Genomic DNA, 24,211 nt, shown 5'->3' with positions numbered 1-24,211 from the left:
CTTTTAGGATGCGTTTGTTCTTGTAAGCTGGAGCAAGTCCTTTATGGAAACGGGTAGATTGTAAAGAAACATACATTTAAAAGCAACAATACCCTGTGTATTAGGTACAGTTAATTTATTTCCAATATTTGCAAGCCAATAAACTGTAATTTCTAGAGTTAATCAAACTCCTGTCCACCTAAACGAAAACAAAACAGTGAGTGTATATGAGTGTGCATGCGTATAATTTTTTCTAAAAGTTAATCACATTTTAAACCGCCATAAATTTCCTACCACTTAGATGCTTGTGATTTTAAAATATTGTATATGTAAATTTGTTCACCTTGTATTAGAATTGATAATTATAAATTAGCATGGTAGAACCGTAAGAAACATTTTTGGAAATGCATGAAACAGTATTTCCTGACTGCCAATTTTTTTTCCCCTTTGGCAAAATTTTTGTGAGATATTTCTATCATCTTAGCTGAAAAAAAAAAAGTAAGGATTTTCAATAGGAAGCTACCAAATTCCTTTGCCAGAGTTTCTGGCCAATATCTGAGCAATGAGTATCTCCAGAGAGTGTTTCAAAAACATTTGTATATCTCAGTTGTCCCAAAGGAAATACTGGTTTTGTTTTAACAATTGAAATAAATAGTTGCAGTTTGAACAGTTTTTCCTGAAAACCAGTATTTCCATTGAAAGTTGGAAACGACTTATGAGTATAAGCTGGTAGCCTTACAATTTTTTCATTGCCCCTTTATTTCCAGAGTTTACCCAAATATGACCGAATAATTTTAATTCTACCACATAGTTACCATTTGGCAGCTTAATAAGATGTCTTTTTATATTCTGACCTCATAATCACAGTATGCCTTTTATTTTAGGTAGAAAAATTATAAACAGTTCAGTTTGTCTGATTTCCAAATAGAATTTTGAATTTTTAGTTTATTAGGTTTCACCGATTTCTAAGGAAGGTGTTTCATTTTTGATCTTAAATAAATACTAAAAATAGCTCAGAAACCATTTTTTATACTCTAAATTGCCATCTGTAGTTCTATTCAGTTTTATCTTTATTCTACAATTTACATCTCACTATATACATCATATACTCTGTATACATACACACAATTTTTAGATATGCACTTTATATGCTCATACTATTAATTATTTAAAAGTACACTTCACTGGGGCACCCGGGTGGCTCAGTCAGTTAAGCATCTGCCTTTGCCTCAGGTCATGATTGCAGGACGCTGGGATCAAGCCCCATGTAGGGCTCCCTGCTCAGTAGGGAGCCTGCTTCTTCCTCTCCCTCTGTCCCTTCCCTCTGTTCGTTTTCTCCCTCTCTCTCTCTCAAATAAATAAATAAAATATTTTAAAATAAATTTTAAAAAGTGCACTTTATTAAACTAAGATGTTTAAAAATTATTTTGAAGCTCACACAGTTAATCTAAACATACATTTTCCTTTGTTATAATCACAAACTCGTACGCATTTCAAAAGCTGATGAGAAAAATCCTTAAATTCACAGTTGAACAGTTTATAACTTCAGAAATTAAAGACTTGATGAGTTGATCTCTTGAATGACCATGATTGGTCTCATACAGACTTTTAAGACTATAAGGGGAAAATTTTGACTTTTTTGGAAAGATTACTTTTAAGGTAAGGTAGAAAAAATATTGGAGAAAAATGGACTTAGTCTGAATTGATACTTTACTGAACTTCCTCCATTCCCTTAAAATATATAGTATGTACATTACAATGATGTCTTTGAATTCTGTGTTCAGTTAACCTATAAAATGCCATTTTGAGTGGCGTCGAAGGTATTTATGGTATAGACCCTATAGAGTAGCCTGCTAGTCAGCTGGCTAGCTCACTGACAGTAAATGTCAGTACAATCAACAAAAGCAAACGACAGCAATATAACACTATAAGAAATGTATTAGAATGGCATTTTCCGTAGTGGATGTGGCAAATGCAGAATGATGATTAAGGGCCAAGCTTATATTATTAATGATTGACATGCATTGTCACAGGTTTCCTTTTTGTATTTTTTTTTAGTACTTTTAACCGATACAGTGCTAAATTAAGCAACTGCTGTTTATTATTAGTTTATTGAGAGCCTGTTATATCAGGAGCCATGAATGAAGTTGGCGCACTGTCTTGCTCAACCCTTATACATCACGAGTGAAATCAGTGGTGGTGCTGCTTTTCTACCGAAAAGGTATGGCCACTCAGAGAATTTAACTCCTACAGGGTCACACAGTAAGGAAATAACAAAGCTGCTATTCTGCAGTTCGAACCAAGCTATGTTGTATAGAGTGTACGATTATATGGCAACAGGTAGAACGGCATAGAGCAATCAAAACGGAATAAAAACTACTTTCTATTTTAGCATTACTCCTAGCAGCCCAATTTAATGTATCTTGGAGGTGATATCTCTGGATGATTTAGAATATAGTCCCTTTATACAAATTTGCATACATGAGCGCTAGATCTGACTGAATTTCTGTACTTAGATTTTTGGAATGTACTGTGACTGTATAGATTTTAGGACACCAAATACATCACATCTCCACACAAATCTAGTTTCATCCCTGGTGAACTTATGAACCTTCTGTTACCTTTCCTCCCTTTATTATGGCAAACTTTATCGGGTGTTCAAATTACTGGCCTCTGAATAAAAGCGTAAGTTAGTACAGCTCAGAATCAAAGTTTGGTATTGAGAGTTAGTTTTCATTCTATTAGTTTCATTGTCTCCAGAACAGAGTTAGAGTAGAATTCATCTTTAAGGAATTATTAAGAAGTGTTCATTCATTCATTTTGCAAATGCGTATTGAGGTATGGTGCTGGGACCTCAGGTGTAGACTGTGGACGAACATGGAGAGTACCAGTGGGCACGTTCACCGTAACTCAACAAAAGGTATTCTGGTGATTTTCTCCAGAGTTTTAGGCAGTCCTCTAGAAGAGGATGTTTATTCTGACTTTTTCTTGACCTTTTTATTTGTCAAACCACAATTATTCAGCAGCATAGCCAGCATTAAACACGTTTTGAACTCCCTAGGAAGCTGAGTTTATCTAACGTCAGTTGCAGAGGCTACTCTGGTTTTTTTCCCACACATGTCAATGGAAAATTCACGTGGCTTTGCAGAATTGTGTTTTTGCAGTGTTTTTTTGCCTGATATAGCAATAATGTGGAATACTATTAAAATGCAGATCTCTGGGCTCCCCCAGAGCTACCACCACAGACTGTGGAAGAGGCCTGCTCATCTGCATACCTTTTCACCGAATATCCTCAGTTGATTCTTAGGAACATAGCTTTTGAAAGTGAAGTTTCAGTGCAGTCAAATCAAGCTGTGTATAGAAAGGTAGCATATGTAAGAAATTAGAATGGCATTTTTCCTGAGTAAGTATAAATAAAAAAATGAAAACCAAAGGTGTGAGCTTCTCTTGAAAGGTTTGACATGATCTGACACAGAATGTATATAGGGCAATATGATTTGTCTCCATTATTTCAATCTGAGCTGTGTTAATAGGGAGGAGGGGCTGAGTGGTTTGTGTGTCGGGAGGCACTGGGATGAAGAGCTTAGGAAGATCAGTGTTAGTGTTGGCCAGGCCTAGTTCAAGGCCTAGGGCTATTTCTGTGCTATTTATGGAGCTATAGAAACTGATCTGAGTGAATTGACAGTAACCGAATCCTCGGGGTGGATATAATCTTGCCTATTTTCACTTAAATAGATCCAGTATTAGTATGAAAAATAATGTGGCGATACTGAGAACCAGAATTTCTCTTAGAGCCAAATTTTTCTTTGTCCTGAGAGAAAGCAGTTTTCTCTAGGACACCTCAACTGGGTAGCCCTGAGATCATACCACATGTTAGCCATGAGTTTATTTATGTTGGCCAGGCGTTCTCTGTGGTTTCTCCTGTGACTCTTAAGTGTTGTTTTTGGGTAAAAGTTGCTTTTCATCCGGATGCTTTCAAGCTAATAACATGCTCATGATCTCAACAGATACCAAGCATGATTTCCTGTGGAATAAGTCATAAATATATAAATGTTACTTTGTGAACATATCAATAGGCATAACTAAGAGATATTATAAAAATTACCTTCATGATGATATTTTGTTTTTCTTTTGTTGGGTATATGATTAAAGGGGGTGGGGGTGGTGGCAAATAGCAGCTCCTGACCTTTACCTTGCTCACAGAGTGCCGTGCAGGGCCAAGGGCGTGACATATACATTATCTCCTCTGATCTTCATAAGAAACGTATGGTGTAGGTTTTATAGCATTTTTGAAATGCATAAAAGGCCTGAGACAAAAAAGTTAGTTTTGTATGCAGTTCCTGCTGCTGATGGGAGACCTAGGCCTCTACCCTAGGTCTTGGGACCTGACAGTTTCTTGGTATCAACTACTGTCTTCTGCCACCTTCTGATTTAAAACATTATTGGTGATGCTTTATTACATAAAGCTTGCTAAAATGAAAGGCAGTATCCTATGATATTAGCCCTTTGCAGAAACTTGTTCCTAAAAAACTGAATCAAAAACAAGCCAGAAATAGATCTTTCAAATTAGGACTGTGACAAGATTTTTGTCACAAACTCAAGCATGCTGCATCAGTTTACAGTATAAGGTCAAATGATGGCAAATGGATTTTTCTTAGAAAAATCAAAGAAAGCTCAGGAAAAGTGGTTGATGGCTTCAACTGAATCTTTTTTTTGACCCTCCCAGACAGTTCTTTTTTTTTTTTAGATTTTTATTTATTTATTTGACAGAGAGAGACACAGCGAGAGAGGGAACACAAGCAGGGGGAGTGGGAGAGGGAGAAGCAGGCTTCCCGCGGAGCAGGGAGCCCAATACGGGGCTCGATCTCAGGACCCTGGGATCATGACCTGAGCCGAAGGCAGACGCCTAACGACTGAGCCACCCAGGCGCCCCAACAGTTCTAATTAGATTTATTGGTGAAAGAAGTTGTCAAGGTAATAATTGATAAGACCTTTCATTATAAAGACTTGAGAACATATTGAAATAATATGGAAACAGTGGAATGATAGAATTGAAATAGTATGAAATAAATCCCTTATACACTATTTCATATTACAGACTTTAATACATATTTTTGATGAAAAGAAATGTCCCGAAAGGAAGGGTATATTCACATTTCTTACTTTTTTTAAATATTTTGTTTCTCCATTTTACATTATAAATCTTTTGAAGGGTATATATGTCTGTTTTCTATTGTTTTATAGCTCTTGGGCAGTGGAGACTAGATTTATCTTTGAAAGGTTAAAGGCTACGTTTTCCACCAGTGTTTCATTATACTTACTAATCTCTATGTACAGTGGGAACATATGGGCATTTTCTTTTTTTCGCCTGCAAATTTCTTAATATATGGGTTTGTAAAGCTTAGTAGTAATTTAATTTTATTTGTTATGAGATACTCGTAAAGGTGCTTAACTGAAGACAGTGTGCCTTGAATCCTCTTAAGTTCATTTCCTTAGAACTCAATACAAATAAAAATAGATGCTAAAACTTCATGTTTCTCTTGGGTTCATTAAAGTTAACCAGGAGATTTGGAAGGAGCTAATATTATTCTTCATTTCATATTCTTTATTTTAATCTTACCCTGGCAGTTTGTAGATTTTTAAACTTGGACCTAGAAATATTAGTGCTAATATTAAAAGAAGGGAACTTCTTTAAGCTTTAAGACTTTCTCAAATGTCTTAACACCTCATTTTGATAATGCTTTTGGGTGAATTCATTACTTATTCTAAATGTATGATAAATGGATATGGACAATACAGTGTGTTAGAAACCCATGGTAGATCCAGGTGGTAGGTTTGCATTATTTTTATTTTTTAAGATTTGCTGGTCTAATGGTATTTTAAATGGTATTTTCTGCTTTTTTTTTTTTAGGGTCGTTGCTCCAGGGAGAACTGCAAATATCTTCATCCACCCCCACACTTAAAAACGCAGTTGGAGATAAATGGGCGCAATAACTTGATTCAGCAGAAGAACATGGCCATGTTGGCCCAGCAAATGCAACTAGCCAATGCCATGATGCCCGGTGCCCCATTACAACCCGTGGTAAGCACGTTTTCAGTCCTCATTCATGAAGTTTGTAATTCCAAGTGCTTAGTTTCAGTATGAAAGTAATGAGTGCACTCGATTAAGTGAACATAGGTAACAGTATCAGGTGTCTAGCATTTTCTAACAAAATTACCAAGCAAAGCCTGAAACAGTTTTCACACTGTGAAGATACTCATCTTCTCGCTAAATCATGTGGAAATTTACTTATGGCATGTTTTCCCCCTAAAATTCTCTTCACATGAAATCCTGTGATTTGCAGGAGTTAAAATGGTCATCAAACTGATCAATATAGTCCATGTGCATTTTCAGACTCCTTTAATGGTAATAATATTTTTAAAATTTGGTATAGATCATCTTTAGTTTTGAGAAAAATTTTTCCTTTCCTGCTTCCTTGAAGAGAATCTGTTTGCATCATTTTCTTTATTGAAAAGGAGCCTTTGTTATTCTTTCAAACTCAAAGTGAAATTATTTTGTAGTTACAAATGCTAGCAAAATTTTGACAGTGGTGAGTCAATATCATGCATTAAAAGAGAACTAATCAGGAGAGGCAGAAACTCCCAGGGCTTTGAAGCAAAGAGCTAAATACTTTAAACTGTAGGTGGTCATAGAGATTTAATGTTTACTGAGCAGTGTATGTGAATAACTTTTGATTCTGAGCACATATCTTTATTTATTTATTTGGAGTTTGGGGGAGTGTATATGATAAATGACTTTAATAACCTTTACTCACATTTATTCATAAAAATGTAAGATTACTATCATAAGTAATTGTAGATTACAAAAGGTTATTCTGATGTTGATTGTGATATAGTAATTATGTATTTAAATGCATGTTAAAATTCGTAATGATCGGAATATATCTGTCAGTAATTTATGTCAGTAACTTATATGCACTGTTATGGGGTTGTGGGAATGTGAAGACCCACATTTTTCTGATATGCTGACTGTAGCATGTGTGCTAACTAATTTTTTTCCTAATACATTTTAACACCTGAACTCAATGTAATTATTATTCTCTCTTAGAACTTAATGCACCAATCATTCCAAAAAAGAGGGGGGGATTGCATTTCGAGGTGGGAGGGATCTCCATATCACATCGGCAGTGATACCAATTATCAGTACTATACAGTTGAGGTGAGAGAATATTATAATTCTGTGTCTGTTTTAACCTGATATATTTTTTTCCATTATTGGGGGCTCAGTTAAAAATATGGTATCTTAAATTTATTTTTGTGGCATCTGCTAGTATTATATCTGCATTGGGATAGCATGAAGATTTCCATGTGGTTAAAAAAAAAAAAGTTACAGGGTGCCTGGGTGGCTCAGTTGGTTAAGCGACTGCCTTCGGCTCAGGTCATGATCCTGGAGTCCTGGGATCGAGTCCCGCATCGGGCTCCCTGCTCGGCAGGGAGCCTGCTTCTGCCTCTGACCCTCCCCCCTCTCATGTGCTTGCTCTCTCTCATTCTCTCTCTCTCGAATAAATAAATAAAATCTTTTAAAAAAGAAAAAAGACAGTCATTCTCGCTAGCATAAAATACAGGACAAGAGGTGTCTTTCACAGCTGGCCCTCTCACACAGTTTCAGAGAGATCTGATAAATCCTTGGGGTGGCTACTACTTTAGCTGATCTAAGATTTCTCCTTGATGTGAGATATTTTGTTCCACTTAAACATTTAAAGGCTGCTAACCATCAGGCTCTACCCTCTCAGTGACCGGAAGCACCTCTGGTCAGCACGTGTTAATTCCTATACTGCCGGAAACAGTGCTGGTGATGGCATTGAGCTCCTCACTGTGAAGTCTTGGCCCATCTCCTGACTTAGTCCTTGAGCTTTACTCTCAGGGCCATTCCAGGGTCATCATAGGGGTCATCCTGGGACAGACTGTAAACAACATTTATGCTCATGTCTGTAAAATACAGTAACAAATTTGTGGTGTGCATGAAATCACGAAATCACAATTTCTGAAACCAGCAGACAAATCACATGTCCTGGTGTTTTTGTTGGAAAATTCTCTACTTAGACAAAACATTTATTTTTATTAGTTGTGAGCACATTGGGTTTTATGTTAATTTTCCCTGGTATGACTAGATTTGAATGCAGAATTATCCTTCTACTAAAGGCATCCTGAGATCATAGTCTAAAAATATACTCGGTTCAGGGTGACATTTTTGTAATAAGTATAGCAGTCATTTTAATTATTCAATTTTAAAACATTTGAGGCTTTAATGACTGTAGAGAAGGCTTTAATCCAGGAAATTTGTCTTCAGAATCCCACCTGAGACTTTTAGATCCTTTGTGTAGTCAGCCCTGCTGATGAGAGTAATCATACAGAGATTCAGAAATAAATGAGATGGTCATAACCAGCTGCTCACTGGAATTTGAATTCTGGGTCAACAAATAGGGATTATAACAAGGCAGGAAGCTGCCAGGTGACCAATGCAGAACATGGTTGCCACTCAAAGAGCATGGCCACTGGTATAGATATTAGTGTTCGAAGACACAGCACACGCTTGAATCCAGCCCAGGCAGGGGTTCTATCGAAGGAGGTGATACTGTGAGCAGATCCATAATATCAGGAGCGGTAGGAGTATCTGAGCAGTTTCAGGGTTTGTAGTCAAGTAGGTGAAGCCTCTTATTTTTTTAGGGCAAACCAGTTTGGCCCCTTAAACCGTAGCTGAGGGAACGCGAAGAGGGAGAAGGAGCAGGGAAGTTCTAATCAAATCTGGAAGCCTCTCCTATTGTGCCTGGCATATAGCAAGATCAAAAATTACTTGATGAGTCAAAGAATGAAGTAAGGAGTTTCTTGGATACAAGGAAGACAGGCAGAGGTTTGTGGTAGTTTACCTGGCCCTGTGATTCCAAAGGAATCGGCAGCAGGAACCAGAGTACAAGCCCCATCCTAGAGCCCGCAGCATAGAATGGGGCCTACGGCTGGATATATACTAGCACTCTATTAGCAGGGGCAGCCTGGGGCTCGATGAGGGTACCGGTGAGACCAAGCAGTAGCTGCTCTGCCACTCGGTTGGGTTTTCATCTTTTCAGAAATTTGGGAGACTGAGTCTCTCAATTTAAGGTCTTGAGAAGATGACACTGAGGTGACTTGGGAAATGCAGGGGTTTATAGGAGAGCTTCCTGTTTTCGTATACTTTATTCTGTTGTTAGGAAATGCACCAAGCCAAGAGGCAGAAAGAGGACTTCCATTTGGGGGGCAGATACAACACTCTAAGGGCATTTACTGCACTCACTACTTTTTGTATCATAAATCCTCACAACCGTCCTATAAAGTAAATGATATTTTCTCAACTTTAGAGGTATTTTATTTTATTTATTTTTTTTTATTATGTTATGTTAATCACCATACATTGCATCATTAGTTTTCCATGTAGTGTTCCATGATTCATTGTTTGCATATCACACCCAGTGCTCCATGCAGTACGTGCCCTCTTTAATGCCCATCACCAGGCTAGCCCATCCCCCCACCCCCCTCCCCTCTAGAACCCTCAATTTGTTTCTCAGAGTCCGTAGTCTCTCATGGTTCATCTCCCCCTCCGATTTCCCTCCTTTCATTTTTCCCTTCCTGCTATCTTCTTCCTTTTTTTTTTTTTTTAACATATAATGTATTATTTGTTTGAGAGGTACAGGTCTGTGATTCATCAGTCTTAACACAATTCACAACGCTCACCATAGCACATACCCTCCCCAATGTCTATCACCCAGCCACCCCATCCTTCCCAACCCCCACCACTCCCAACAACCCTCATAAAGACACAAGAGGTTTGGAAAGGTTAAGTAATTTGTCCAAGGTACATAGCTAGTGCTTAGTAGGGCCAAGATTTTAACCCAAGCTCTTCAGGTGCTAGCATTCAGGCTGTAGAAACACTAATTGGAGATATGCCACCAACCAGCTCTGGGTCCTTCGTTGATTCATTTAAAATCTCTGACCTTCATTAACATATAGTGATAAGTTTCAAATATATTATTATCTGCAAGTTCCTAACAATTTCATAATTATTTCTGTTTCATAAGATGAGAAAATAAGTAGTTGAAAATAAGTAATTGAATTTACCTGTGTGTCTACTCCCTGAAATTTGCGTAAGAAATTATTAAGTAACTGGCATTAATTCTATTATCATTCCTAAGCCCCTAAGAAAAATGTAAAAAGATCGTATTTCTCTTTATTATGTGATCTTTGAAGAGAAATGGAAGACCTATAGTATTTGATTATCCAAATGTAAAAAATTAAATATTTGGATTTTTTCTAAGTACTACTTTAAAAAAAAAAATTATTACATTGCTATGTACTCTCTGATGCAGAGATAATCCAACCAGAAAACTAAGCAACCTAACCAAATATAGACCGTATCTTGTGGCTCACAACTTGGAAGCATCTGGTGTATTTCTTTGATCCATCCCAGAAAGATGTCTTCAGCAGTTCTGTCGATTCCAGGCTTTTGTCATTGCCCTTGAAGAGCTCTGCATAAGGAATGGTTATGAAGAGCTGTGTCTGAGCTCTGCACTTCCACTCCAGTCCTGTGCCTTTTCCCTGCTCTCCCAAAGCTTAGCCTTGGCCATCGGTAATGTCTGAGGTCTGCTCCCCTTAAGGTACACACACACCTAGCTGTCTTGAGGTACATAACTCAAGTTGAATTCCTGTGCATTTCATGAATTTGAAGTAGCCTAGGGATAAAGAAATGCAAAGTTACCGGACTTAGCTAAAAAGTCTTGGGAGCTCTCTTGCTGTCCCCGTCGCCTCACTTTTGCTGCCCTGGTGTTCCCACCTCACGGTTGTTGGTGGCTGAGTGCTGAAAGCTTTGAAGTCACCATATGTCACATTTCCAGGAACACCTAGAATTCTTAAATTGGTTTTTAGTGCTTTACCCTCCAGGTTTCCCAACCTAGTGATTGAGATAAGGCCACTTCTGAGAAAGCATTTCCAGTAAAATGTGGCCACCACGGCCGTCATCCGTGCTCCATCTAGTGCCTGTTTCAGTCAAGGAGCCGGCCGGTGCTTCCTCCAGCAGCTTGCAGACAGGCCCGAATCTTAGGGACCAGGCCATATGTATTGATACCTTTTTACTCGCTGGGCCAGAAGTGAGTCTTCTTTATGTAAATGTTTGTTACTTCAGTAAAGCTAGATTGAAGTGGTAAGGTGGGATTAAAAATAAAGCCAGGTGGTCACTGTGATTTGCCCAGTCAACAAGTCAGTCTAGAAGCAGACTTTAAAATAGTATTTCTTATTTTATTAGAGTCATATGCTACACTCTTAGGGGAAAAAAAAAAGAGATTGTAATGTGAATTTGTTGGGAACGCCCCTGAATCTTTGGCTGTTTAATATTCAAAATAATTGTTTACAGGGACTTCTCTCACTCCTATATAGGGTTGTGTGCACCCAGAAACATGGCTTTTTACACCTTGATTATGTGCTGTCAAGGAACAAAAAAAGCTTTATTTTTTTACTACTTGCAGGTTCAACTTTTACAAACACACACACACACACACACACATGCACATGCAAAAAGGTAAAATCTAGAAAAATCTGAAAAAATTGTATTCCATAAATCGTATCAAATACTGATTAGATACTATTTATTACATATACTCCATTTTTTTTAAAAATCACAAACACTGTTTCACATAATGTATTAAAATAAGTTAGGGCCCCTATGATATTTGCAACATTACAGCATGGTAATACCACAGTACTGAAACTTAGAAAGCTCAGTATTTTAAAAAAAACTGCAAAACAAAACTAAAAGAAATTATACTTTTCAAATAAGCATCCTAGACCAATTAATGATTACATTGTCAAGTGGAAAGGAAGTAACATTAAATCGCTTTTTTTTTTTTTAACATTCACATAGCTATACTAGAAAATATTTAATGCATTTGCTAGTGAGTTTGTGTGCTGGAGAAACACAGCAAATGCATTAATACCGCCATGAAAGAAGTGTGTGCAGAGGGGGTGTGTCGATGGCAGCCGCAGGCTCCATGCAGGGTGAAGGAAGTGTGCAGAAGACACACTCGGATGCCTGCAGTCTAGTTTGAGGAGGAGAGAGGGTTAAGTAAACACGTGGTGATCAATGCCAAATTCGAGTGGTGAGGAAGGAGTTCTATGGTAACAGAGGGTAGGAAAAAACCTCTTCGTAGTTGGAGATGTAGGCGGATCAGGGGAAACTTGAAGAGAGAGTCGTGATTCTTGAAGCGTGATTAGAATTAAACAGGAGGGCTGGGCAGGAACAACCTTCCATGTAGAGGGAAAAGCATTGTTGAGAAGAAAGCTGTGAGGAAACATGTCTCCTTGGAGACCTCACATACAATCCAAAATCGGAACCTGTTTCTGTTCTTCAATAGTAGAAGACCACGTAATGTATAGAAGGGGAATGTCCCAGGAGAGTTTTAAATAGTACTGACGGGATTGTGATGAGTGGGGAGAGCCAGGGCGTTCAGGGGTTGAAGTTCTCCAGAGGATTCTAATGGCCAGCCAGCCCCGAGAATCACTGGTTTCAGGATCACCTGGAACCAGACACACCTGTGTCCAGATCCTAAGTCTTTCGTGCTCTCCTTTGTGATGATGGATACGTAATCTATGTGAGCCCTTTACCCTGTCGGCAAAATGGGAGGGACTAATAAAACCCACCTGACAAGACTGTAATTCATCCACACATTCCTTCATTCACTCACTTATTCAGTGTATATTTATTGAGTACTTACTATGTGCTAGGCATCTAGCTAGATCTTGGGGATTTAGCAGTGAACGATACAGATATCTGCCCCCCAACTCAAAACAGAAACAATGGAGTTTTTGGCTTTATTTGCCCATGGAGTTTACATTTTACTGTTATGTGCATTAAATACAGTAACGTAGGTAAAGCACTTAGCACAATGCCTGGCACACAATAAATAGAAGGAATTATAGTAATAATCATGTTTGCACACATTTAACTAGGGTCATGTGAAATTGAGTATCATTTTAATTTCTAATAAAGCCTGATTACTTCAATGGAATCAAATGTCTAATTTACAACAAACAAGTGATTAGCCCATAAATGCACGAGCATTAGTAGGGTTGCAATTTGTTTTTCTCCGCTGAGGGTGTTCACTGGCAAAAGGCAATCATAAGCCAACCTTCCTTATGCCTTCCAGGAACAAAGATATCTGTAAATCATTATTACAAGGATGTAGTCAGTATCAAATATGCCATTTACATAGTTATATGTTATCCTGTGGATACCTCAGAGAAAATAGGATGCACTTGATAATACCATAGCATTAATGTCCGTCCTTGCGATTCTGCCGAAACCCTCTGCAGGATGGCTTTCGGAAAGGAGACTTGGCAGCACAGAAGTTCAAGTGCCTCTCTAATCCGATTAGGGCACTGATGGGGCCACGCGGTGACCTACCTCCAACAAGGTGCTCTTTGAAGAAGGAATGTAACAAATTTACAAAACCTCTAAATAAAGGAAGGAATGTTGCACTTTCTGGGAGCAGCTTTTGGAATCAAGTTTCAAAGTATAGAGCTATTATTATTGATCCTCTGCTGGTTTAGCAAATAGCTTCACTTATCTGGAGAGAGAACAATTGGAGAGAATGCTTGCTGAATAGTTGATGTTTTAGATTTTTCAAGCTGCTAGATTTTACTTGGGGATGGTGCCCTAAAATTTTTCAGATTTGAATTTGCTCTGCTGCATTAAGTCCGAAAATCAATTCATGTGACACCTCTGTAGAAACAATCCATCAGGAAAATTGTTGCCAGTTAGTGAGATCAATATTTTTATTTAGGAGAAGTATTCTTTTATTTGTGACATGCAACTGCTGCATTATATGCATCATGGATTATAAGTTTATTCACTGAGATTTAACAGAGCTGCATTTTATTGGTCACTGGTCTTATTTTCTTAAAATAAGAATGTTTTCCTTAGGGGGAAAAAAAAAGAATGATTTTCTTGCCTCCAAATACGTTTGTAAATTTGACCTCTGCTTCTAAATAATGTACAGTGACATAAACATCTCAGTACCTTTCCAGAGTATACAGTAAAAATCCACTACCTGGAAATCCATGTTAATTCATAGCAATAGAATATGAAGAGGAATGATATGGGCTGGCTGTGTTCTCCATATTTTAAACTGGTCTTCTAGTCTTTTATGCTAAATTTCTTATAATTTTTAAATACCTAGTATAGAAAATTAGAGTGCTGGTCTGGTTGGAATTGCACATTTTATATCTGACAGTATGTAACAGTGTATGTTCGACCTGAATATTTCTGAATAGAAGTCCAAGTTCAACATGGATTCACCATACAGGTCAACCCTTGCCAAGGTAATGCCTTAGCAGCCATTAGACAGTGGGGCAGCATAAGGTCAGCTGCTATTCAAGTAACTGTTGATGGACAGAGATTGCTCTGGGCCCCAGTTTCTGACCGATTATGGATTGTTTATATCTGGAGCACTCAGGTAGTTTCCGGTTGTCAGTGTTTTGGGCAGGGATGGGGGTGTGGATCGGAGGTATAGCTTGAGGCCACTTGATCAGGCAGGAGCCATCGACCTGGCAGGGTAGCTAACCATGGCATTCAAACCAGCACGTCTGGAGGCATAATTATAACTTGAAAATCCCAGTGGAATGCACGGTGTTATTGTTTCTTCTCCCAAGTGAATCAAATTATGTATGAAATATTTCTATTTTCCATGGTCTTCTTAGTAAGAATGTATACACAAGCTGCAAAGATTTTGTCCTAAAACAGTTTGTGAAGTCAAAAGACGAGTGCATCCCTTAGGACAGGGATTTTCAACCTAAACACTATTGACATTTGGGGCTGGATAATTCTTCAGTGTGAGGGGCTGTCCTGTGTGTTGCAGGCCACCTAGCAGCATCCCTGGCCTCTACGCATTAGATGCAACAGCACCCCCAAGCTGTGACAATCAGAAATGTCTCCAGACATTGCCAAATGTGCCCTACAAGGCAAAATCACCCGTACGTACGTGAGAACCACTGCCCCAAGAAAAAGAACACTTGAATTCCATTGTACTCTTCTAAGTACAGGATAAGTCAGGGCCAGACTAAATAAGGACATATTTTATTTTTTAAAAACATTTCTTTTGAGCTATAAGAATTACTTTTACATCTCAATTGCATAGAACTTTATTCCAAAGCTCTCTTGAATTCTGTGTAAACTCAGTGTTCATCTAACTTCTTATTTCTATAAGAGGGAAGAATTAGCTACATTCTAACATTCCCTTCATTTTAAAAAATTTCTGCGATTCTGTTCCTTACCATAGGGTAAAGAAAATTAATTGTTAAGAAGTCCTTTAAAGAACAGGATCCATTTTGTCCATGAGTTTCTGAGTTTTGGAGACAAACATTATTATTACACAAAATAATAAAAAACTTCAAGAATTGAAACCCCATTGAATCAGGAAGTTAAAAATACACCACCCATAAGGTGGAAAATTGTTGTGCTACATTATGCTTTAAAAAACTGGAAAAGCAAATCATTAAAGTAGCTTTCAGGTAAATTATTTAATTCTACTCAAGAACAGATATATTTCCTGATATGCAAATTGTCATATCACAAATAGAAACCACCCTCCTATATCCATGAAAGCATTTCTGGCAGAAATTCTGTCTTGTGATATTTTAGTCAGTGCTACCTTGTGTATTTCCTTGAAAAATCATGTAGCATTTGTTTAGCTTTCTGCCTCAGACTTCACATTCAGAATGGTTTCTTCCTAGTAAGGTAAATTCTTTGTTAAATATTTCACAAGTGTGTGATAAGCTGGTGGAATATTTATAGTTTCTCCAGAGAAACATACAACAAGTGAATATGCCAAATACTTTACCTTATGTGTTCAAAAGAAATTGTGTCATCATCATCTTTCACATATCCCATGAGATTTATTCACAGTTTATATTGACTGTGAAACTTTGTTATCTGCTGGGAGTTCTGCTTTATTTATTCCAGATAATAGGATACTTGCAACCCATTAACTGTTGTAAACAGATCTTTCAAGTTCATCTGACATAGCAATTATAAAATCATTTCTTAGACAAGTTTCTAGGATTAAATCAGGACAAAAATGGAGATGAGGTGACCACAAGAAATTACTGCATTGAATAACTGATCTATTATTCAAAAAGAAATTACAAGTATTATAGACACCCAAGTTTCAAAATCCCAGCAGAAATTTAATGGGTTAATCACCTATTATATTTTAGAAAAACATTGACTGGATGACTGCTTATTTAAGAAACATTCTTATCCGTAGTGGGAGTAAAGAAACAGAGTTAAATGAAAGGAGGGAGGGGAGGGAAGGAAGAATGGATTATGGATGGGTGGATGGATGAAGGATCGATATGTAATGTGGGATATCAAATTCGGGCCAAGACCTGTAGATTAAATTTTGCTTTTTATTTTCTTTTTCAGCCAATGTTTTCAGTTGCACCAAGCTTAGCCACCAATGCATCAGCAGCCTTTAATCCCTACCTGGGACCTGTGTCCCCGAGCCTGGTTCCAGCAGAGATCTTGCCGACCGCACCAATGTTGGTTACAGGGAATCCTGGGGTCCCTGTACCTGCGGCTGCTGCAGCTGCCGCACAGAAATTAATGCGGACAGACAGACTTGAGGTAGGAATGATTAGTTGGTTTCTTTTTTTAAATTTTATTATGTTATGTTAGTCACCATACATCATTAGTTTTTGATGTGGTGATCCATGATCCATTGTTTTCCTATAACACCCAGTGCTCCATGCAGTATGTGCCCTCCTTAATACCCATCACCGGGCTAGCCCATCCCCCCACCCCCCTCCCCTCTAAAACCCTGTTTGTTTCTCAGGTCCATAGTCTCTCATGGTTCAGCTCTCCCTCCAATCCCCCCCCCCTTTATTTTTCCTTTCCTTCTCCTAATGTCCTTCATGCTATTCCTTATGTTCCACAAATAAGTGAAACCATATGATAATTGACTTTCTCTGCTTGACTTATTTCACTTAGCATAATCTCCTCCAGTCCCATCCATGTTGATGTAAAAGTTGGGTATTCATCCTTTCTGATGGCTGAGTAATATTCCATTGTATATATGGACCACATCTTCTTTATCCATTCATCTGTTGAAGGGCATGTCGTCTCTTTCCACAGTTTGGCTATTGCAGACATTGCTGCTATGAACATTGGGGTGCATGTGGCCCTTCTTTTCACTACATCTGTGTCTTTGGGGTAAATACCTAGGAGTGCAATTGCTGGGCCATAGGGTAGCTCTATTTTTAATTTTTTGAGGAACCGCCACACTGTTTTTCAAAGTGGCTGTACAAACTTGCATTCCCACCAACAGTGTAAGAGGGTTCCCCTTTCTCCACAACCTCTCCAACATTTGTTGTTTCTTTCCCTGTCCATTTTTGCCATTCTAACTGGTGTAAGGTGGTATCTCAGTGTGGTTTTGATTTGAATTTCCCTGATGGCTAATGATGATGAACATTTTTTCATGTGTCTGTTAGCCATTTGTATGTCTTCTTTGGAGAAGTGTCTGCTCATGTCTTCTGCCCATTTTTTGACTTGATTATTTGTTTTTTGGGTGTTGAGTTTGAGAAGTTCTTTATAGATCTTGGTTTCTTTATGGACTCCATTCTGATTTTCGAAGTGTGCTCTTTGTTTGCTTCTTCCATGGCCATAAAGGTTAAAAAAAAATCGAAGCAGAGATTTTGGTTTAGTGTTTGGAGCATTTTGCGAGAATTGAGGTATGCTGTGTTTGAATGGAATGTGTATAAAAGCCACAGCATCTCTACGTATGACAGTGGATAAGAACTTGAACCTGGGGTCGGACTGCCTGTTCACCTCGTTATGTCTCAGGTTCCTCATCTTTAAAGTGGACGTAATAATGACACTTTCTTCAAAGAGTTAGGCCGGTGTCTGGTACACAGCACATGCTCCCTAAATGTTCATCGTTGGTGTTACTTCTATTAAGAATAAATTCTCTTCCTCCCCTGACACTTGTTCTCACGACGGTTTGCTCAGTGACTAGGTATCAAGCATTTTAAAATTTATTACTGCAAGTTTCCTCGCAGACCTCACTGTATTTTGGTCGGAATAGCAAGGCAGCTTCGCTTGTGAACTGTGCTCTGATAAAAAAGTTTTTAAATTGGAAATTGCATCATGCTCTAAGTCTCAGAGTCAAGGATGATCAGATGTATGTGCTTTGCTATTTCAGCATGAGAAAGAAATGAAAGATGTAATTCTTACATTGAAGTCGTTGTTCAGAATTTCAGCATGGCTATAAATTAATGGATTTGGTAAGCTCCAGAATGAAGAAAAAAATGGCAACATCCCTGTACAGTGAAGCTCTAAAGCCTGGCATTCTTGTCCAACTAAGGAACAAAATGATTCTTCTTTTCCCTGGTTAGGATGAGGCAGTACTTAGGGCTGAGAAGTTTTGAGTGTTGTTAATTACTGAGAAAGAGGCAAAATAAGGCTGTTGTGTGAGCATAATTGACACTAATAATTTATCAGTGGAGCAGGAATTCATTTAATAAGCACCAGTTTCTTGTTTATGGGGTTTCACTACATGCACTGCAGAGAGGATCTCAGATTTCAGCGTAGTTATAGCTGCCACCACTTTTTTGATGGTAGTAACAATAGTTGGTATTTATGGGGTATTTACTATCTACCAAACGTGGCATCAACCCATCACATGCATCACATAGTTCACCTTCGAAACAATCTTCTGAGGAAGATACTATCATTAACTCCATCTTACAGGGCAATAAATTTAGGGGAAAAGTTGAGGCACAACTATGTGCCATATGTTCTATGGGTCATAGAAAGGATCTTTGTTCCAGTTGGGTATGAAGTAGAACTCTGTTTTTAAACATTGTATAACTCACTCCCATACAGGTGATAGTACAGAGAGGAAGCAAGAGATTCTGGCTCCTGTATATTCTTTAGAGTTGTTTGTTTGTTTAGACTTAGTTCTTACCTTTCATGAATATTTTGAAAAAAGCTGCTAATGAAGAGAGGACCATACGGAGAACTCAGAAAGGACTTTGAGACCTGGTTGCACAGCCCCTGTGGACCAAGGACCGCTGAGTGCTAGAGATACACTTGGCCTTGCAGGTGGTTTGTCACTGTGCAGTTGCACTTGCTCACTAGTAAACTGATGCTGTTTGCAGATAAATTAGGAGGAAATTTAGGAAATTGTAAATATTTAAAAATTACCAGAAGCTTAACATGTGAATCATCTTCCTCCTGCCCTGATCTTTACGAATCATACCCTGGGTTCCTAATGCATAATCGTGGATTGAAGGGAACCCAACAGGCATTCTGGGATGAATGTTAATGAATTAGTTATTAGGAGGAGATGATATTTAGGAAACTTAAAAATCTCTATTGAAATCTCTTTAAAGGCTGAGCTGTGTGGTCAGAACTCTTATAAACTAACCCTCCCACAGTTTTAGGTAGTCTGTAATCGGTTGTATTTTGTATAGTGTTTAATTAAAATGATGACTTTTATCATTGGCTTGGGGTTTCTGTCTTTTTTTTCTTTTCTTTTCTTTCTTTCTTTCTTTTTTTGGTGAGAAGCTACCTTGTGCATTTTCTTCTGCTGCTGGACTCACAAGTGGCTACTGCTACATGACTCTCATTTCCTCTCAACCTGAATTCCTCTTATCTAAATGCTTGACAGTGGGAGGGCAGCTTCCTATCTTCTTCTGGCTAAGAGGATCTGCTCCAGTGTCACAGTTACAATCTGTTAGCATATCGCCGAGGCTCAGGGGCGTGGCTTTCTGCTCAGCACTGAGATTTTAGACACTCCTCTCTCCAGCCTATTTCCCCTGGCACCAAGTGCACGGCACACAAGGATCTAAATGACGTGGCAGTAAGTGCACAGACGCACTTGCCGATTGGCCACATGCTTAGTTATTTAGGTTTAAATCTATAGTTTTTCCTCGTGGAACTCTGAAGTACATGTTTGAATTTTGAGTTCCTTTTAAGGTGAAAAAAAGCTTACATTAGTTTAAATATTGGCCAGCTGTTCTTGCCACTTCTTTCTCTCTTTTTGCTTCACACTGTTAGACCATAAGGAAATTAAAAATACCATAGATTATCAGAGTTCTAGTTCTTCTGTTTGGAAGAACTGACACATATTTACAGCACCCGACGTGAGGCTACAAAAAATGTTAAATCCAACAACAGGAACCCAAGAACAGCGATTTTGCTAATTTAGGTGAGTAGCCTTGGGTCAAGTTTCTCATCTTTTCTGAGCTTCATATTCCACACATATAAAATCAGGGGATTGAACGAGATAATCCATAAAATCGCATCCAGTTAGGACATTCTAAGGGACATTTAGGTTGTCTTTGTGCTTTTCATGCCAGCTATAAGCTATTGAAAATTTTATTTAAATGTAATATTTAAATAAATCTATTTAAATATATTGCATTAATTTCAATATACAAATATATATTACACATTTTATTTAAATACATAGATGTAAAACACACACATAAACTTTGTATCAGTATCCCTATTATCCATTGTTTGTTGGATACCTTTTAGGAGACTGTAGCTGCGTACTTTCTATACTGTAAAATTCAGTATTTATGGTATTCTCTAAAGAGGAGCAAAGCTCTTAAATATTGGTCACTGAAATGAGGCTTTTAAAATTCCATTTTGTGACTTTGGGATACCTTTTTGTAATTTCCAAGCAGCAGTTTTATTTTCAGTGATTATTTTAAGAAATTGTTAAAATCTATAGGTACTGGAAAGGACCTTACTTTATTCTGAAGAGCAACAATATCCAAGGGAGAACTAGTGAACATCTTTCAAGTAAAAAATATGGTGAGGAATATCTTTGAAACCTTTTAATTGCTGTCTTATCCATAACAAGAAAAGGTCTACATCGGGATAGTGCCAAGCTCGTAAATGATACCCAGTAACTTGTTAAATGAATGCAAAATGAGCCAGTCAACCAGTTAATTAATTAATCACAAAAAGACACATGCCTTTATTCAGAGTTTAGTGTAATCCAACAGAGAAGATAAAACATGAAGAATTTTTAACATTTGTTAACATTCTCCTTGGGAACATGTTTACATTTTGAGCATTCCAACTACAAAATATGTCATCTCGTTCTGCCCCTAGTCCTAGAGCAGTGGTTTTCAAGTTTTAATGTGATTAGAATCACCTGGATGATTGCGAAAAATGCAGGGCCTCATCCGCATAGACTGATGCAGTAGGTTTTCAGTAGGGCTTGGGAGTCTTTTTCACAATACTGCCCGGTGATTCTAAATGCAAATAGTCTATAAAATACTTACTCCACAGGGTGCGAACACGTGCTATTTAAATCTTAACTTCTCATCATTTACCTTATGTACAGTTATTTGTGACTCAATTAAAAACCTGCCTCCTCCAATACACTTAACATTCGACATTTTGTTAAGTTGCTGAGAACACAGTGCACATAACGAAATATTTCAAGTAAACTGGTAATTATTAAGGTCATTTATATTGCATAATAGCATTAATCAAACAAAAAACTAACCAGTGACTGTATATTTCAGATACTGATGAAGATACTAGGTTGCTATTTGGTTAACTGCATCATTTTTATATTAACAGTCTATCTGAGATAAACATAGGATATATTCCAGGAAAGGTGGGCACACCACTTGGCTTCTAATGTTTTTCAGTTGGAGTTTGTTTATTTCAAAACAGATTATTCTTGTGCCGAAAATTTTATTCTACTGACGTAATCATGACATGAGTACCTAATTTAGGCCATTGGATGCTGATCGCTTCCTCTCCTTATTGACACAGAAGAGTCTAGAGACTTTTTTCATACAGGCACAGAACAATATGGTCTCTATTGACTGCATACAAAAAAAAGAGCATTTAAAGCTAAATGAGGGTTCAAGTAGTAGTGGAAGGCATGCGTAGCTTGAGATTTTTATAGGAGTTTAATGGATTTGTCATGATCTATTGCATATAAAAGACATTTGATTCAAAATAAGATTAGAAAAGCAGATGCTTTTAATGAAAGAGCCTTATTGATAGGATTATTGTAATTTTGTATTTTTGGGGAGGGTGGTTAGCTACTGCTTCTATGGTATTTGAATATCTTTAGAAAATTACTAAGAAATATGACAAGTTTTATGCACACAGGTCTATGTAGTTTATTTTTTAAATCTGTCATAAGGCTTTAGAATGGCTCCTTAAAATTAGTTCTATCCCGTTTAAAACGTCTAGTCCATGAGTTACTATTCCCTGTAGCTAGTTGGAGCTTTGTTTGGGAGAGGAAAGAGTTGTAAGTTGTTTAGAATACAGTATTTACTAAGCTTGGCCACTCATTTTTGCAGTTCTTCCACTCGTTTCTTCCTTCAACTTAAAGCTAAACTTTCCCAATCTTCATTTATCTAGAAAGAGTAATAAAAGTAACGATAGATTTCAGCATTTTGGCATATTGATGAGCTTGTTTCAAAGTTGTGTGTATTTTCCTGTCCTATTGGTTTATGCATTCATTCATAGGAATGAATAAATGAAGATCTGGAAGTGGATTTAATGGAAGGTTTTTTTTCAGTTGGCCATTTCTATACAGATTTTTTTTTTTGTAATTACATGAGGTAAGGTGACAAACTCTTAGCTATATTATCTATAGAAATATGCTTGTGTTCTCTGGCCTAATGGTAATGAGGGGTTCTGCCTTTTAGATTTCAAAGACAATTCCCATTTTTTTTTATTTTATTTTTCTAAGATTATTTATTTAATATTTATTTATTTGACAGAGAGAGCACAAGTAGGCAGAGGGAGAGGGAGAAGCAGACTCCCCACTGAGCAGGGAGCCTGATGCGGGACTCAATCCCAGGACCCTGGGATCATGACCTGAGCCGAATATAGCGGCCTAACCGACTGAGCCACCCAGGCGCCCCTAAGACAATTCCCATTTGAGTTTAACAGAAATCCTCTGAGGTAGCTGACATTGATGTCTGAAGTTTAGATGGACCAAATTTGTACAATTATTTGATAACGGATTGAAACTAGATATGACATCATCAGATATCTCTCTTGGGAATTAATTATACAATCAGCTAAGATCATTACCCATAACCACCAGAATTTTAAACTGTGGAGATTATAATCCTTTTTGAGTTGAAAATACAGACAATTCTTGGCATTAGCTTGTATACTCATGACTACTAATGCTTTGGATACCTTGATAAAATTATTGATCATCCAGTACTCCTTTTTTACAGTTTCATATAGCTCAAGCTTAATGGAAAATAAAGTCTATGGTGGTTATTATTGAACAACAGGTATACACACACACACGTATATGTGTATATATATGTGTGTGTGTGTGTGTATATATATATATATATATATATATATATATATATAAGCTTATAATAAGCTCCATAATATTTGTCATGAAACTTTAAAATGACTTTCTAAAATATTAAAATAGTGCCTGTTCCTGTTATGATAAGCTCTCTGTTCCTGCTTTTGGAAGTTGTTCTCCAAACATGACTGAGTTAAATATGGTGAGCACAAAATATATTACTTCAAAGAGCTCTCTCCTTAACAAACATGCAAATGACTGTCCAGTTTTGAATAAGTTCAAACACTGACATTAATGTCCTGAGAATTCTAATGCCTTAATTGCAGAACATTGCTGAATTTAATACTACTTATAAAACCTATTATTATTCTAACCATTTTGAAATACGCTTGTCACATTAATAAAAAAACAAAACAAAAAAACCCTAGAGGTCAAATAACAGAACTATTTATTTTAACCAGATTTGTATTATGTGTTTCAGCTATCTATCCATTATCTTACTCAGTATTCATGATTCCATAGCTGGTAAGTATAGTAACTAGATAGAACCCACAATTTCTGATGCTAAACTCTATTTTCTTTCCACTCTACTACTGCTATTTAATTAACGAGAAAAGGTTTACATAGAATAATTCACATTTCTTTGGGAAGTTTTCTAAGTACTTTTTTCTTTTGATTTTTTTAAAGTTATAAACTTTATTGCATAGATGGTTCTAGAAATGGAATTTAGTATTTAAATGTTTTCAATGGCTATCTTTATTGACTTGATGGGTTTTAATGTAAAAGCAGACTCTCACCTATTTTGTATGAAAATTTATTAAACTTACCTGATTTAC

At 37.3% G+C, this 24,211-nt stretch overlaps 1 protein-coding gene across 22 annotated transcripts in view; it reads left to right on the top strand.

The window, feature by feature from the left end:
* Nucleotides 1-24,211, top strand: part of MBNL1 (muscleblind like splicing regulator 1) — a 179,709-nt gene that overhangs the window by 130,794 nt on the left and 24,704 nt on the right. For 18 of the 22 annotated variants that reach the window (XM_045903538.3, XM_045903527.3, XM_045903526.3 and 15 more), the window contains 3 exons: nt 5,891-6,061; nt 7,088-7,198; nt 16,481-16,681. In XM_045903538.3, coding sequence (XP_045759494.1) covers nt 5,993-6,061; nt 7,088-7,198; nt 16,481-16,681 — 381 coding nt within the window. In that variant the 5' untranslated portion in view covers nt 5,891-5,992. The remainder of the gene's footprint in view (nt 1-5,890; nt 6,062-7,087; nt 7,199-16,480; nt 16,682-24,211) is intronic. The other 4 variants (XM_045903537.3, XM_045903533.3, XM_045903530.3 and 1 more) reach the window with 1 other exon arrangement.

Source organism: Mirounga angustirostris, unplaced genomic scaffold (genome assembly GCF_029215605.1).
Source record: "Mirounga angustirostris isolate CCGP_5_RB_7025 unplaced genomic scaffold, mMirAng1.0.hap1 SCAF_1, whole genome shotgun sequence".
NCBI classification, from domain to species: domain Eukaryota; kingdom Metazoa; phylum Chordata; class Mammalia; order Carnivora; family Phocidae; genus Mirounga; species Mirounga angustirostris.
This window is presented reverse-complemented; position numbering and strand designations above follow the sequence as displayed.